This window comes from Hemiscyllium ocellatum, chromosome 20 (assembly GCF_020745735.1).
Source record: "Hemiscyllium ocellatum isolate sHemOce1 chromosome 20, sHemOce1.pat.X.cur, whole genome shotgun sequence".
Classification (NCBI taxonomy): Eukaryota; Metazoa; Chordata; class Chondrichthyes; order Orectolobiformes; family Hemiscylliidae; genus Hemiscyllium; species Hemiscyllium ocellatum.
In genome coordinates this window covers 26954366-26971455 of record NC_083420.1, presented here as the reverse complement: position 1 = coordinate 26971455, position 17090 = coordinate 26954366, and the positions used below count along the sequence as shown (strand labels likewise).

The following is a 17090-nucleotide window of genomic DNA, read 5'->3' as shown; positions in this document are numbered from 1 at the left end:
TCAGTGGTTAGCACTGTTGCCTCACAGCCCCATGGACCTGGGTTCAATTCCAGCCGAGGGCCACTGTCTATGTGGAATTTGCACATTCTCCCCATGTCTGCATGTGTTTCCTCCCACAATCCTAAGATGTGCGTGTCTGGTAAGTTGGCCATGCGAAATTGCCCACAGTGTTAGGTGCATTAGTCAGGGGTAAATATAGGGTAGGGAAATGAGTCTGGGTGGGTTACTCTTTGAAAGGTCGGTGTGGAGTTGTTGGGCCGAAAGGCCTGTTTCCATACTGGAGGGAATCTAATTTGCAGTCTATAAAAAAGAAAGGTAAATCTAATCCAGTCATTTACCACTGCATCACTCTACTTTAAGTTATCAGCAAAGTGATGGAAAGTATCAGGGACGATGTGATCAAGCACTGCCTACTCAACAAAAATTTAGAAACGTAGAAAATAAGCGGAGTTAGCCATTCAGCCCTTTGAGCCAGCTTCACCATTCAGTAGGATCGTGGTTGATCATTTGACCTGTAACTGTTTTCTCCCAATACCCTTTCATCCTTTTAGCCCTAAAGGGGTTGGGGAGTCCAGAACTAAAGGACATTGGTTTAGGGTGAGAGGGAAAACATATAAAAGAGACCTAAGGGGCAACTTTTACATGCAGAAGGTGGTATGTGTATGGAATGAGCTGCCGGAGGAAGTGGTGGAGGCTAGTACAATTGCAACATTTAAGAGGCATTTGGATGGGTATATGAGTAGGAAGGGTTTGGAGAGATATGGGCCGGGTGCTGGCAGGTGGGACTAAATTGGGTTGGGATATCTGGTCGGCACGGACAGGTTGGACCGAAGGGTCTGTTTCCATGCTGTACATCTCCATGACTCTATAATTCTATAACTATATCCTTCTTGAAAATATTCAACGTTTTGGGATCAACTGCTTTCTTTGGGAGAGAATTCCACGGGCTCATGACTCTCTTGATGAAAACATTTCTCCTCATCTCGGTCCTAAGTGGCCTACCCCATATCCTTTGACTCTTCAATCTTTTATCCCCTTGGTGATCAAGAGTCTATCTACTTCTGTACTAAAATATTTAAAGATTCTATATCTAATACCTTTTCAGGAAGACTCACAATCCTCCAACAGAATTTTTTTCCCTCAGCTGTTTTAAATGGGTAATCCCTTATCATGGATGATCAGGAATGGCGGAGCAGGTGCTAAGGTCTTAATGGTCTATTCCTGCTCCTATTTTCTATGTTTTTATTTATCAGGGGTATGCAGAAATATAGAAATATCAGATCAGCCATGATTTTAATAAATGGCAGAGCAGGCTCAAAGGGCTGAGCAGCCTACTCTTGTTTGTATGGTCATAACTGACAAGTAACACTCATGCCATTCAAGTGCCAGAAAATGACCATGTGCAAGAAAAGAGTGAAGTGTGAGATGGCACAGGGACATACAAGATGGCCGCTGAACCATAAATTGGCCACTTGACATGCAAGATGGTCGCCGGACCACAATATGGAGAGAGACAACAAAGCAAACACAGACCCTTTCTGGGGGCACTAGAGTGCCAGCGCAATGCACTCACAACCTAGTTGATTAGTTTAAGGCGGGTGGTGGAGAGAATACACATGAGTAACGTATACTGCCCACCGAAGTGCCTGCGTCCAGCCAACATCTTTGATAGAAATGCTAACCGTTTGGTATGAACTCAATACAAAGTGCTCATAGCCATGGATGCAGTAATCATCCTTCTCAGGAAGAGCAATTAGCATCCATTACTACAGCAACAGACTTCCATGCAGACATTGAAACTGACAATGTCTGCACTGAAACTGACAATGACCATGCTGAAATTAACAAAGGCTGTGCCGGAACTGACAATGGCTGCATCAAAACTATCAACAATTCTGCAATGTTTACAACAAACAAACTATGTTGCAGAGCCAATAACCTCATCACTGATCTATTATATCACAAAATGTATAAAAGTATCTTGACATGTGCTCCAGGTTGAGAGAAGAATCACAGCTGACCATTGTGCTGTTAAGTATCTTTCTCTCCCCGGAGCTCCGGTACTTCCTTATACAATAAACTCTGTCGTTGAACCCCGACTCTGACTCCAAGGCTGGTGATTCTCCCCACAATAAGAGAATTTATAATATAATTGGTTTTGTCAACACAGAATGACCTATCAGCATTTTGAGATTACTGATGACCAGAAACTGAACTGGATGAGCAACATAAATACTGTGCTCGAAGAACATATCACAGATTGAAATGCTGCAGTCAGTATTCAACTCTTGTATTTGTCGAAGATCTATTTATAACGCACAAGTCAGAAGAAAGATGGCATTCTTTCCATATGCCTGCATGAGTGCAGATATAAAAACACTCAAAAAGCTTGGCACAATCCAAGACAAACCATTTTGCTTGATCGACGGCCCATCTATTGTCTAGAACATTCACTCACTCCATCACTAAATACACTATGGCAGTCGTGTAGAACATCTGCAAGACACACTATCTCTAGAAGGACAAAGGGATAAAATGAATGGGAACATCACCACCTGCAATTTCCCCTCCAAGTCACTCAGTATCCTGCTACTGGGTCAAAACCCTGGACACCGTTCCTGAGACTGTAGCTGACACCAGATGGGCCGTAACAGTTGAAAAAAAGCAATTAACCTCCACTTTCTCAATGACAATTATGGTTGGACATAAACACATGATATTCATCTCACAAGAAAGATGCAAAAACCCTTGCCCATAGCCCAGCATATTGCCAGCTAATACAGCACAGCCCAGGTCTGACTGCTGCCTCTGTCCTCTTCAGGAAACAGCTGCCCACACTAATTATAGCAGCACTTGTCAGACTAATCAGAAGTGAATCCGATCTGCGCTAAGGATAATAATCACACAATGCAATCACAATATCGAACATCAAAAGATATGTAAAAGAAAAGTTAGTTCAACCAACTAACGCTTCTACCAATCTGCCCCAACTCGAAGCTCTTTGTGCAACACAAGACAAGATGAGAAGTGAGAGACACATACATGGTTCAAGAGGTATTGGACTATGATCTCATGACCAGAGGCAGCAGCTTCCATCAGAGGTGTAAATCCATACACAGGCTCTCTAAAACAGAAAATAGCAATGTTATCTCAGTTACTGGAGAGGGAGTATTAGCAACTTTTAAAGAGATATCTGTGTTATATGAGAGCACAATAAATTGTATAGGTAGGTTCTGCAGTGGAGGAAATAGATGTGAGAATATGCTGGACAGCAGCAGTGGAAACATATTGGAAAAGTGCGTTGAGAGTGAGATAACAGTAAAAGATTCTGCAGTGACAAGGCAAAACTTCATATATAAGGTCCACATTATAGACATTTTGTTTGGAGATAGCTGTCAAGTTTTGGGATAATTATTGGTCTTTCTAAATCTGAGCAGGTCAAGTGATGACAAATACTCAAGTACATGGAAGATTTTGATTGAACTAATAATAAGTGAGTGTTTCAATTGACTAGTGAGATGATATCGAAAGACAAAAATTGAAGGTCATTTCAGAAAGTTAAAGTAGGTAAAAAAATTTGTTTACCTCGAGGATGAACAGAATGTGGAACTTAGTCACACAGTGTGTTGGAAGCAGATTTTAGAAATTTTAGAATCGGATATGTTACTTCAGACAGAATAGAGTATTAAAGATTGTAGGAAGTTAGCACGGACACCATTGCATTTCTAGATTAATGTTTTAGGTAGAGATAAAGTTGGCAGGTCAGATGAAAAGTTTCAACCTTGTACATTATCAGCCATCTAAATATGGGTCGGCCTGTTGTGCATTAGCAAATGTTTAATATTGTATTTGTGTGAGCAATGAATGTAACATTGAACAAAGGGTAAGCTCTCAGAATACAGGACGTGCAAACTGTATCGACCCTGTATCTTACTTCAGATTTGCATCAGCACCATTATCCAGAAGAAACTTCACCATTTGCTGGTGTCCTGTGCTCGTGCAGTGGAACAGTGCAGTCCAGCCTCTGTGATCCTTCAATTCCAGTTCAGCCCCTTGCTGCTTGAAAGAAGAGGTAATTCAGCTCATCAAATCTCAGACCTCTTGTGTCTTAACAGTTCCAGGTAAGTACATCCCTCCAACATATTGAAGCCAGTGCCCTAACCCTCCAACCGAACCTTAGTCACTCAAGTATCCCAAACCTTCCACTGAAGCCCAGTTTTGACATCTGATTCTGCAGCTTAGTTTGTATCAAACTTTTGCAATGATATGCCTTAAACTTCCCATTCGATACGAACATCCCAAACAATATCCTGCAAACTACGTTCTCTCTTCATTGTAGTTTTCGGTCTTCCCTAATAGCTCCTTTCTTTACAATAGCTCAGATGTCTTGCAGTAGTTCTCTCTGAAAAATATACCAATGATCAGGACGTAACCATTATGTTAAATGAGAGCTGCCCCGTACATTATTCTTCCTCAGTATAATTAGTGTGGAGCCATATACATCTGTTGTGGCTACATATCCAAGCATCCCAGTTCTATTGCCTTGCTACATTGGCTCAACTATCAGTGACAAGTGTTATAGTCAGTTTCCTTTTTATGTCTCTGCACCAATTCAATCCCATTCATCACATTCCCCAGATGTTCTGTTGCCTAGTTTGTTCTACCTCATCTCCATCACTGTTTCCAAAACCCAAACAAGAGCTATGACTTCCCCAGACCACACTGCACAATCACTAAGCCCAAAACATACTGACCTGAAGCAAGAAGTAGGCAATGCTCTCATTGCCACAGCTCGCTGCCAACATCAGTGCACTCTGCCCTTTCTCTGTTGTCATGTTGACATCCACTCCTGCCTCCAGCAAGAGATGAACAACGGTATCATGACCAATATATGATGCATACATTAAAGGTGTCCAGCCTCCTCGGTTCTTCTGATTTGGGTTTATTTTTCCACTAAACAAGGCAAATAATGAATCATTCCATCTTTACAGTACATTTCCCACACACTCATCCAGTCTTACACTTACCTAAATTCACATGAACGGATACACACAATACCACTGATCCAGACCTAGATCTACATACTCCCAAGCCAGATTCAAACACACACACCCTCCCCACGCTCAGCCAGATACACAAACATACACACACACGAAGACCCAGAATTACACACAAAGAATCCCTCTGAGCCAGATCCACATACACAAAGGCACCCTCTGACTGACACACAAACACACACACACCCCTGAGCCAGATCCTTCCTCCCTCCCCACACAAATGGCTGCAAGTACATAAAAACACACAAACATAGATCTGGTCACTGAAGACTCCCTCAGCCCATGGGTCCTCTCAAAAACTGCTACAAATGCAAGATAATAAGTTCCAGTCCCTACAAACATTTTTGAACTGAAGTGATTTGGAATATCAATTGATGACACTCAGGTATGGAAACACTTGCTGTAATAATACATGAAGATTCATAAAGGGAATAGTTTAATAATCTCTATAAGTGGAGTAAAGGCCGATTTGGAAGAATTCACATCTTTAAATAAAGTGGATTATATTCACTAAAATATTTTCCCTGCACGTTGGGTCCGACTGGCAGCTAACAGTCCTTGTGCTCTTACCTCTGGATGCATTGTTTCACCACATCATATTGTCCAATTGATGAGGCCGTGTGAAGGTCTAATGGGACATCCAGGTCCTCACAGCCAACTAGCTGCTCAAAGCCATGCCACATGGACAGGCTGCGATTCAAAAGCTCTGTCTCACTTGACTCATCACTCAGCTCGGACATACTGCTCTAATTTCCTTCCTGTACAGAAAGATCAGATCATCACAACACTTCCTTCATCTGACATAGGCAATGGTGTGAGAATTCTCAGTCAGTTCATCCCTGTTAAGCCAGGGTAGGTTAGTATGATCAGTATCTGTGGGGGCAGTTATTGCGCTCAGGTACTGGTCACATTGGAGACTATACAGACGGTCTATTCAGAAAAACAAGGTCAGCTCATGCCTAAACCTCAATTGAGTCATGTTGCATCTCCAACGATATTTAGATGCTATAGGAAGGATAGAAAAGGAGGCAAGAAAAGTTTTGAAGGGTGAGGGGGATGTTTTTGAGGAAGGCATTACTGCTGTAACTAGGGAAGATATTTCTGAAAATGTGTTCAGTGAAAATGTATGGGTAGAAATTACAAACAAGAAAAGAAAGATCCCTTCTATTGTACTACAGACCTCCAACAGTAAGAGGGAAAATGAGAAACAAGTATATGGGGAGATCTCAGATATATGTAAGCATAATAAGGTTGTAATAATGGGAGATTTTAATTTTTCAAACATTAGCTGGGTTACCATAGTGTTAAAAGTTTGGATAGTGAAGAATTTGTCAAATGTGTTCAAGAAAATTTTCTTTATCAATGTGTGGATGCTCTTACTAAAAAAGGAGCAAAGCTAGACCTTCTTTTGGGCAATAAGGCAGGGCAGGTGGCTGACAGTAAAGTAGGAGAACACTTTGGGTTTAGCGATCATAATTCTACTAGTTTCAAAACGGTTAGGGGAAAGTATAAGTCTTCCATAAAACCTAAAATTTTTAACTGGAGTTAAATGGCATGAGACAAGAACTTTCAGATGGGAGTAGACTGTTTGCAGGTAAAATATGCCTGATAAGCGGGAGGTTGTGATGATGAGAGTTCAGAGGCATTTTGTTCCTTTGGAGTGAAGGGTAAGGCTGGTAAGATTAAGGAGCAATGGATGAATAAAGATATTGAGGTTCTAGTCAAGAATAAAAGAAAATCTTATTTTAGATATAGACAGCCTGGTACAATTGAATCTCTTAATCAATATCAAGAGTATGGGGCATTCTTAAGAAAGAAATCATGAAGGCAAAGAGGGGATATAAGATAGCATTGGCAGATAAGATTAAGGATAATCCAAACAAATTCTACAAATACGTTAAGAGCAAGAGGGTAGGGCGTCTTAAAGATCAAGGAGGTCATATGCGTGTTGAATCCCAGGAGATGGGAGAGGTACTAAATGAATATTTTGTATCAGTTTTTACGGTGGAGAAAGAAATGGAGTGTAGAGAATAGAGAAATAAACGTTGTTGTTTTAAAGATCGTTCACATTACAAAAGAGGAAGTTCAGGAAGTCTTAAAGAATATAAAAGTGGATAAATCTCTGGACCGCACTTAATGTATCCCAGAATTTTGTGGGGAGGGAGGAAATTGTGAGACCCCTTGCAGAAATATTTGCATCTAAAATTACAGGTGAGGTGCCTGATGACTGGAGGGTGACTAATGTTGTACCTTTGTTTAGGAGAGGTTGCAAGGAGAAACCAGAGAACTATAGGCCTGTGAGTCTGACTTTGGTTGTGGGTAAATTGTTGGAAATTATTATAAAAGATAGGATTTATAGACATTTAGAGAGGCAAATATTGATTAAGTGTTTTGAAGAAGTTACCAAAAAGGTCAATGATGACAGAGAAGTAGACATCGTTTATTTCGATTTTAGTAAAGCCTTTGACAAGGTTCTGCACAGTTGAGTAATTCGTAAAGTTAGGTCGCATGGGATTCAGTGTGAACTTGCCAATTGAATACATAATTTGCTTAACAGCAGGAGACAGAGAGTAATGATGGAAGGTTGCTTTTGGGACTGGAGGTCCTGTGACCAGTGGTGTTCCACAGGGATTGGTTCTGGGTCCTCATTTATATAAATGATTTGGGTCAGAACATATAAGGCATGATTAGTGTTTGTGTATAAGACCAAAGTTAGTGGTATAGTAGACAGTGAAGAAGGTTTTCCAAGATTACAAAGGGATCTTGATCAAATGAGCTAAAAAATGGCAAATGGAGTTCAATCTGGATAAATGAGGTATTGCATTTTGGTACAACAAACAAGGGTAGGGCTTATACAATGAATGGTAGGGCCTTGGGTAGAATATAGAACAGAAGGATCTAGGGGTACAGGTAATTTTTTGAAATTTGCACCACATGTAGATAGGGTGGTTAAAAATGTGTTTAGCATGCTTGGCTTCATTGCTCAGTCTTTTGCATAAAGGAGTTGTTGAGGTTGTACAAGACATAGAAGTGGTCTCTTCTGAAATACTGTCCAATTATAGGAAGGAAATCCTCAAGCTGGAGAGGGTTCAGGAGAGATTTACCAGGATGTTGCCAGGTATGGAAGGTTTGAGTTATAAAGAAAGGCCGGATAGGCCCAGGCTTGTTTCACTGGCACGTAGGTGGTTAAGAGACATTTTTAAAGTGACAGGAGAGGGATTTAAAAAAGACATGAGACACAATTTCTTTTAGTGGTTCACATGTGGAATGAACTTCCTGAGGAAGTAGTGGATGTGGATACAATTACAACGTTTCAAAGACATTTGGATAGATACATGAATAGGAAAAGTTTGGATGGATATGCGTCAGGATCAGGCAGGTGGGACTAGTTTAGTTTGGGATTATGTTTGACATGGACTGGTTGGACAGAAGGGTCTGTTTCTATGAGGAAGTCCAAGGATGAGTGATATCGTGAGTCTGAGGAGGAGAATGAGAATATCATGCATCGGTGAAGAATCAGTAATCTACTAAAATTGTATTTTAAGTAATCAAATAACTTAAGGAGTTTTAGAACTTTCCAGTTGTCCCATCAGTGTATTAGTAACATTAGTTGCTATAGGTTACTGTCACCCCTGTTGCTATGGGTTACTGTGCCCTAGCCGTGTCGTGACCCCTGTTGCTCGAGGTTAGAGTGCCCAGGACTCCTGTCAACGGCGCGAAGTTATTTCTTTTACAATCTTTGCTTCCATCCGCGAGAAACGATCCCTCACTTCCCCACCCCCTGCAATGCTCAGTACGTTTTTGTTTTTTTTAAAAAAAATAGAAGTATTGCCGTTGGACAGAAAATGGCCACTTTACCTTCTCGGCGCTGCTTCTCTTCCGGCTACAGTGACATGTGATATACACCAGCCAATCACATACTCAGGAGGCAACATAAACAAGGAGAGGTAGGTGAAGGCAAGAAGGGTCTTCACTGCATTAAAGAGCTCTGCTTCGCCAAGCATGATGCCCCTCTCAAGGAGGTCTTCCCTAGTTGTCGCTATTAATTTTATGTATCTTTCTCATCAATCTAAATACGCATCTCTGGAGCAGGTGATACTTGAACCTGCCAGAAATAGGGATAATACCACTGTACCAGAAGAGTAAAGTAACGTGAAGGTTTACCTTTGTGCTAGAAAACTTTGCTATTGCTAAGTTTGCATGGTTTCATATTTCTTTGATTTCTTTTTTTTAAAATCAAATTCCAATACAAAAGCAAATTATTTTGCATGCTGGAAATCTCAGACAGAAGATGCTGGAGTCATCAAGTCATACAGCATGGAAAAAGACCCTTTGATCCAACCAATCCATGCTGACAAAAATTCCAAACTAAACTAGTCCTATCTGCCTGTTCCTGGCTAATATCCCTCAAACCTTTCTTATTCATGTATTAATCCAAACGTCTTATAAATGTTGTAATTGTACCGGCATCCACTACTTCCTCTGAAAGCTTATTCCACACATGAACCACCCTCTGTATAAAAAAAAGTTGTCCCTTGTGTATTTTTTTTCAAGCTCTCTCCTCTCCCTAAAAATGTGCTCCTTAGTTTTGAAATCTGCCATCCTAGGGAAAAGACAACTATCATTAGCTATATCTAAACTCCTCGTTATTTTATTAACTTCTATCAGGTCACCTCTCAACCTCCTATGCTCCTGCGGAAAAAAACACTTGGTTCTCGCCAGAGATGTGGCCTGATCTGTGGAGTATTTCCAGCATTTCATGTTGTTACTTTATGTTATAGAGTGCTTTAAATTTAATATTATTTGAAGTACTTAAGTTTTGAAAGATTGTAAAAATATATTTATTTCAAGTTTTGTGGAAATATATTTAAAAGAGGTTGTTGTGGTTTTGTTCGCCGAGCTGGAAGTTTTTGTTGCAAACGTTTCATCCCCTGGCTAGGAGACATCATCAGTGCCCTGGAGCCTCCTGCGAAGCGCTTCTTTGATGTTTCTTCCGGTATTTACAGTGGTCTGTCCTTGCCGCTTCCGGGTGTCAGTTTCAGCTGTCCGCTGTAGTGGTTGGTATATTGGGTCCAGGTCGATGTGTTTGTTGATGGAGTTTGTGGATGAATGCCATGCCTCTAGGAATTCCCTGGCTGTTCTCTGTCTGGCTTGCCCTATGATAGTAGTGTTTTCCCAGTCGAATTCATGTTGCTTGTTGTCGGAGTGTGTGGCTACTAGGGATAGCTGGTCGTGTCGTTTCGTGGCTAGTTGATGTTCATGTATGCGGATTGTTAGCTGTCTTCCTGTTTGTCCTATATAGTGTTTTGTGCAGTCCTTGCATGGTATTTTGTAAACTACATTAGTTTTGCTCATGTTGGGTAATATAGTTTACAAAATACCATGCAAGGACTGCACAAAACACTATATAGGACAAACAGGAAGACAGCTAACAATCCGCATACATGAACATCAACTAGCCACGAAACGACACGACCAGCTATCCCTAGTAGCCACACACTCCGACAACAAGCAACATGAATTCGACTGGGAAAACACTACTATCATAGGGCAAGCCAGACAGAGAACAGCCAGGGAATTCCTAGAGGCATGGCATTCATCCACAAACTCCATCAACAAACACATCGACCTGGACCCAATATACCAACCACTACAGCGGACAGCTGAAACTGACACCCGGAAGCGGCAAGGACAGACCACTGTAAATACCGGAAGAAACATCAAAGAAGCGCTTCGCAGGAGGCTCCAGAGCAGTGATGATGTCTCCTAGCCAGGGGACGAAACGTTTGCAACAAAAACTTCCAGCTCGGTGAACAGAACCACAATAACGAGCACCTGAGCTACAAATCTTCGCATAAACCTTGAATTTAAAAGAGGTCATTAAAAGTACACTCTGAATTTTGGAGATTTTCTTTTCACAGCATTTGATGCACATCACATTACTAGTGGTATCTACTTGCTTTGCTGCAGATGCCTACTGGGGATATTTTGAAAACAGACTGTCTGTCTGTTTTTTTTGTTCAGCTGGAGGGGGTGGGGAAGGCTGGTAAGAACAATCTGAGGCAGAAGGAAGCTTGCTTTTAAAAAATGCTGTCCAGCTCATCTCTCTCATTTTTTGAAAAGAAATTTCACTTGTTGAGTACAAGGTGGAATCTATTTGTTCTTTTGAAATAATGACTGAAGCAACATCAGAAGATTGTATTCCCTGAGCAAACTGTCTACAAGACTTCAGAGACATGAATAGTGACATGACATGTGCCAGAAAATCAGAACAGCACACATTAGAACATCTTTTGCTTTATCCTTTTACCTTTATGAATAACTCTTGCAAACATATTTTTCTTCCTTATTTTTCCAGAAAGCCAACGTCTGCAGATATTTTTCTCTTTTTCCTGAAGCAAGCATGTTATGGAGATATTCAGAGGGAGAAACATTTATATTTCTCTATTACTGATGGGGTACATTAACCAATTATTGCATCTTTATTGAATTTGTTATATTTTGTTAAACCTGAAATTGTGTTTATTAAGCAATCTGATTTATAGATCTTTTTGTTTAAAAATATGATAAAGAAAAGTCATTTAATTGTCCATTTTAAAGCCTGGGAAAACTATTTCTATTTTATGTTATGACCCATGGAATTATGGGACTAGAACAACAATGTTCCTCCTGCCTCGTTCACAACAGAAGAAATTCTGAAATGCTTTACAAGCCAGGAAGTATTGAGAGGTACTTTTTTTCAAGAAATATTTCTCTACAAAATATTTGTTTTTGTAAAAATACATTATATAGCTGCTTTGAAAAATGTATTAATACTTGGCGTACTGGCTGACTTGTCGTAGTCCTTTAACCTCCACATCTGCTGTAAGTGCTTTTGCATGCAGGCTGTGGCAGCCAGGACGGTGCAGCTAAATGTGACCCTAATTTTTTTCCAAGAGCTGTAAAAAAATACCAGTTACTGTTTTACGAAAGCACAGCAAGAGGTTTTAACTGAAAAATAGTGATTTTTCAGTCTTGTAAGAGAGACAGCTACTGAATGAAACAACAAGCAAGAAAAAATATAACTGCAGACATTTATGTACAGCTAGAGAAGCTGTGCATTCACTGCAGGCAGCTGACCACCATTCCTCAGCAATGGAAATGGATCAGCAACACCAATTACTGGAGCCACAGCACTTGGCATGGGAGTGACACACCAGGACAAGCAGCTACCAAACAGCCGATGTCAATGCAAATGTGTACCATCGCACAAGCATTGCAAACAAAATCTCTCTCAAAGACTGACAGAAGTGAAACTGACTAGAGGTAACGCACAGTTCTGTTAATACATGATAATTTTCACTGATTATATTGGGTAACTTCACATACCAGTTGGTTTGCCATAGTCATGTGAACTCCACCTGTGCTGTACGTGCCTTTGTGTGCAGCCTGTGATAGCTATTAAATGACCATCTCTTGAAAAATTTTACACTGCCATTGAGTTTAATACAGTTAAATTACTTTTGACTTGTGAAGTAAAATATAGTCAAGGTAGGGAAAATCAGGAGGCAATCTGTGCACTGAAGGATTTCACAAAGTGAGATAATGGACTAGTTAATCAGTTTTAGTGATGCTGCTGTGGGGAGAGACTGACCAGGTTGGGGCTATTTTCCATGGAACGTTGGAGGCTGAGGGGTGATCTTATAGAGGTTTACAAAATTATGAGGGGCAGTGATAGGATAAATAAACAAAGCCTTTTCCCTGGGGTGGGAGAGTACAGAACTAGAGGGCATAGGCTTAGAGTGAGAGGGGAAAGAAATAAAAGGGACTTCAGGGGCAACTTTTTCACTCAGAGGGTGGTACGTGTATGGAATGAGGTGCAGGAGGAAGTAGTGAGGCTGGTACAATTGCAACATTCAAAAGGCATGTGGATGGGCATATAAATAGCAATGGTTTGGAGGGATATGGCCAGGTGCTGGTAGGTGGGACTAGATTGGGTTGGGATATCTGTTCAGCACGGACGAGTTGGACCAAAGGGTTTGTTTCCATGCTGTACATCTCTATGACTCTATGATGTTCATTAAGTCACCAGATAAATTTAGGGTCACTAACTTGCTATGATTCACTTCCATGTCCCTGTAACCAACCTGCAGCTCAGGGGACCAGCAGCACTCACTTCTCCTCCATGGACATTGATGTAAAATCTGACAGCCCATGTCGACCATCCTTGTACTTCTTTTAGTCAATGCAGCATGACCTGGAAGCACCAACAATCTGCATTGAGGACATTTTCCGCATCAGGACAGAAACCCAGCTCAAACCTGGATTAGGTTGCAGTTCAGGGATGATCACTTTGTCTATTTATGCTTATACCCTTTAGAAAGGTGGGGGGGGTGCACATTTTGTGGAGTGCTACATCAATCTCACACCTGCTCTATGTGCCAACAGCTTCCATGGTAAGTACACTACATGTGCAACAATCAAGCAACCATACATCCACTGCAAAGAGCAGTCTTCAGAAAGTCCGCAATGAATAGAGTCCTCCAGGAGAGTGGCGCTGTGTTTGGAGGACCTGATCGCTACAATAGGGCGGTAATCATCTTGGCATCACTCGCTACTTCTTGTTACAACCGTGCCTGATTGGCGTCTCGTAACCATGGGCAACAGTGTCGGGTGGAAGGTGGGGGGTGCATTTTGTGCCTGGGGCTTTTTAAACCGTGTGACCGTTACTGAGAGGTGGAAAACAGTTTCGATGAAATAGATGTCTTCGATAGAGGGTGGGAGGTAAATGTGTACCGACTGATGGGTGAGAGTAATAATTAGATGCTCTCCGGGAGAAGGATGGATGGAGCTGAAACGTCCTTAAGGAAGGGTGATTGGTTAAGGGCAAATCTATGTCTCCTGAGCAAGGAGGGTTTGGATGAAGGAGGAAACAAACACATGCTCCTGGTAAAGAAGGGGCAATCGGGGGCTGGTTAAACCCCCAGAGGAAAGTTGAATGGGGTTGTAAATATGAGCCTCAGGATGAAATCGGGTAAGGTATGGAATAAATTGGTATCCATAAGGCAGCAAACTCGAGCCCCTGAGTGAAATATGGCCTGTGGGGCCAACACATTATCCCAGGAGAAAGGTGGGGAAATTCCCTAACTCATGTCCCTATATTTAAATAAGGATAATATGGGGCAAGGATAGGCACAAACTTCTGGAGGAAAGGATGTGCTGGGGTGCAAGGATACACCTCTAGGATATGCCCATGTGCAATGGCCAACAGATGTTGCCTGGAGGAGGGCAAACGCATGACCTACAGCTGGGGTTTGGGCAACACAGCTGCGTGGGGAAAGCCTAAGATGGACGAGCAAATACAGTAACCTGGGGTGGGGGCAATAACTGTATGCGGTCAGAACATACCCCAAGTAAACTAGATGGCGAATACATGTCCTGGATGACTGGAGGGGGTGGGATTGAGGATGAACATATGCCCCAAGTAGGGAATGAGGTAGGGTAGGTGTTGTCATACACATTCTGCCAGTAGAGGGGGTGTGGGAGAGGCAAATTAATATTCCTGGGGGTGGAGGGCTTGGGGAAGGGCAAGCATGCCCTCCAAATGGAAGGTTACAAACATATGCCCCTAAACTAGATGGGATAGGGTGTGGGGGTAAGCAAATGCCTCTAAGGAAAATAGGATAGGGTGTGGTGGCATACTAATGAGTTCCCTGGAAAAAGAGAAGTAGAGGAGTGTTTGACAGGGACAGAAATTATGAAAAGCTGTGTTGTTCCTGACCCTGGCCTTTAATTGTTTGTTTTCAGATTCTTTACTGCATGAGGAAGTATGCTCCTGAATAAAAATGAGTTCAAATAATAATCACAAATCAGCAGAGATTGATGAAGGAAACAATGAACTTCAGAGAACATATGACAGCACAATGGTTGGTCGTGATGGTCTGAAATCTTACTGGGATAGAATATTTGCACATGTTAAGGATGAACTTCCTTCCATTGATTCAGACCTTTCATCAGTAAGTCCCAGCTTTGGAATCCCATAGCTAAATATGGTTGTGAATTTCCTGATTGTAAGGTATCGATTACTAGCAGGTGATGGAACAACTGGAAGCATTTCCTCAATTTCTTAATCTGTTCTGAGTGGAGTCTGAGGTAGCTTATTGCTGAGTGAATAATTTCATCTCTGGTGGTACTTCCCACTGGTACTTCCACTTATGAGAAAGTCTATAGTCTTAAAACATTTAGTCTAAAATGTAATGTTGAATTATAGAACACATTTGCTGCACACTAGAAAATAGACAGGCAAAGAAGGTAAGGCAATTAAGAACATTTGCCTTAACATCAGTGAATCTGTATAAACTGGACAATGAGTGATAGCATTCACGGCTGTTCGTCTGTGAAATTAATAACAGTGTTTGATTCTGACCTTGAAACGAAAGTCTGTATCAATTAACTTCTCTCCTGAATTATTGTCCTTTACTGTTATCTGTCTAGTTCAGAACAAGCAGAGCTTTTGTAAACTTTTGGAAAAAAAAGCCTGTTTTGTGACAGTACAGCTTTTGTAAAGCATTTTGTATAAAGGTAGCCTATTTGTGATAGTTCAGCAGAGTAGCCTGCCAGAGCTCTTGAAAAACTGATGTCCTACTCTCCTGGGTTATTACAATCCAGTTAGCCTGGCTTATAGGTGTCAGTGTGATATTGTAACAGTGATGCTATTAGTAAATAAAGGGGATGATTAAAATTAAACTAACCTGTCTGTAAGAGATTTTTTTATTTCAGACGACCAAATGTATGACCTCTGGGACGAACCAAGAGAGGCTTACAGGTTGAGTTCATAATAGATTCCCTGGGCCATCTCAAATCTGTACTTTATCACTTAGCCAAATGACAAAAGCAGCAAGCATCATGTGGTCATCATTTTGGCCTTCTATGGAAACAGTTTAGAAAAGTGATGGAATAGACTGCAAGAAACAAAATATGGGATGAGTAGCAGACGTCCATCTCTGAAATAGAAAATTATCAGGCAAATGTAAAACGAGTGTTGATTCCAATTGCACAATTCATGTTAATTCCCAAGAACAACATCACCACCTAGATGATTTACCAAACAGTCATAAGCCTGATTAAACAGTGGGCTGCATTGTTCTATGCATCCCTATTTGTGAGAATGATCATATTATGTAGAATATTATAACCCCATCCCTTTATCTTCAATAATCATTCTCCTTAGTCATCATCTAGAAGCAACTGGCAAAATGATTGACTTCCCCAACTTCTTATTGCATTTACAGCTGATACTGTGATTTGAGGGTTGACAATCTGTGCTATTTTGATTACATTTCATGAGTTGGATTAGATAGGGAGCATGGCAAAGCTGTTTGATCATGGTAAGCCTCAGTATTAGACCCTGACAGTAGAGTATTCTTCACTTAAACCATTGTGCCGTTATGGTTCTTCAGATGTGAACCCCCATCTCCTTACGAATATCAGTACAAAATACCTTTCTCATCAATGTAATACCTTTTATTCTTTATTCTTACTACACTCTGATCCAAGCCCTCATATTCTGCATTTTCTTTGCACAGTCTGGTTCAGAAGATGGTGAAGTTGCTATTTTCCAGCGTGGTACAATGGGGCTAATTTCACACGTGCCCGAGGATCTGGGGGACTTGTCACTTGATGATCCTGTCCTTGAGGTAAAATCCAACTGTTTAACAAGTATCCCGTTTTGTTATTATTCTCTGTATCCTGCTGCCTGTGGTCCATTTTGCTTTACATTAGAATCTAGTTTATGCTTTTCTTTGCTGACAGAGCTCTAGCTGATTTTGCTGATTCCATCTGAGATATGACTGATTCTATCACATGAACTTTAGTTCACCCAACACTGCACTGATTTGAAGTACAAGTGCTTCAGGCCTCATGTCAAACCAAGTGCAACTAGGGACAGGCAATAAATGCTGGCTAGCCAGTGATGCCCATGCCCCATAAGTGATTAGAAGAAAACATTGTACATCTTGGTGTTTGAGTCAGTGGAACAGTCTTAGCTTATTATAG

At 41.1% G+C, this 17090-nt stretch overlaps 1 protein-coding gene across 4 annotated transcripts in view; it reads right to left on the bottom strand.

Annotated features, from left to right (window-relative positions):
- Positions 1 to 13245, bottom strand: part of anks3 (ankyrin repeat and sterile alpha motif domain containing 3) — a 35191-nt gene extending 21946 nt beyond the window's left edge. For 3 of the 4 annotated variants that reach the window (XM_060840684.1, XM_060840686.1, XM_060840687.1), the window contains exons 1-5: positions 8916 to 8984; positions 5628 to 5815; positions 4755 to 4953; positions 3935 to 4056; positions 3043 to 3124 (exon numbers count right to left, since the gene is read on the bottom strand). In XM_060840684.1, coding sequence (XP_060696667.1) covers positions 3043 to 3124; positions 3935 to 4056; positions 4755 to 4953; positions 5628 to 5797 — 573 coding nt within the window. In that variant the 5' untranslated portion in view covers positions 5798 to 5815; positions 8916 to 8984. Of the gene's footprint in view, positions 1 to 3042; positions 3125 to 3934; positions 4057 to 4754; positions 4954 to 5627; positions 5816 to 8915; positions 8985 to 13183 lie in introns of those variants that run through there. The other variant, XM_060840685.1, reaches the window with a different exon arrangement.
- Positions 13246 to 17090: the final 3845 nt, after the last annotated feature.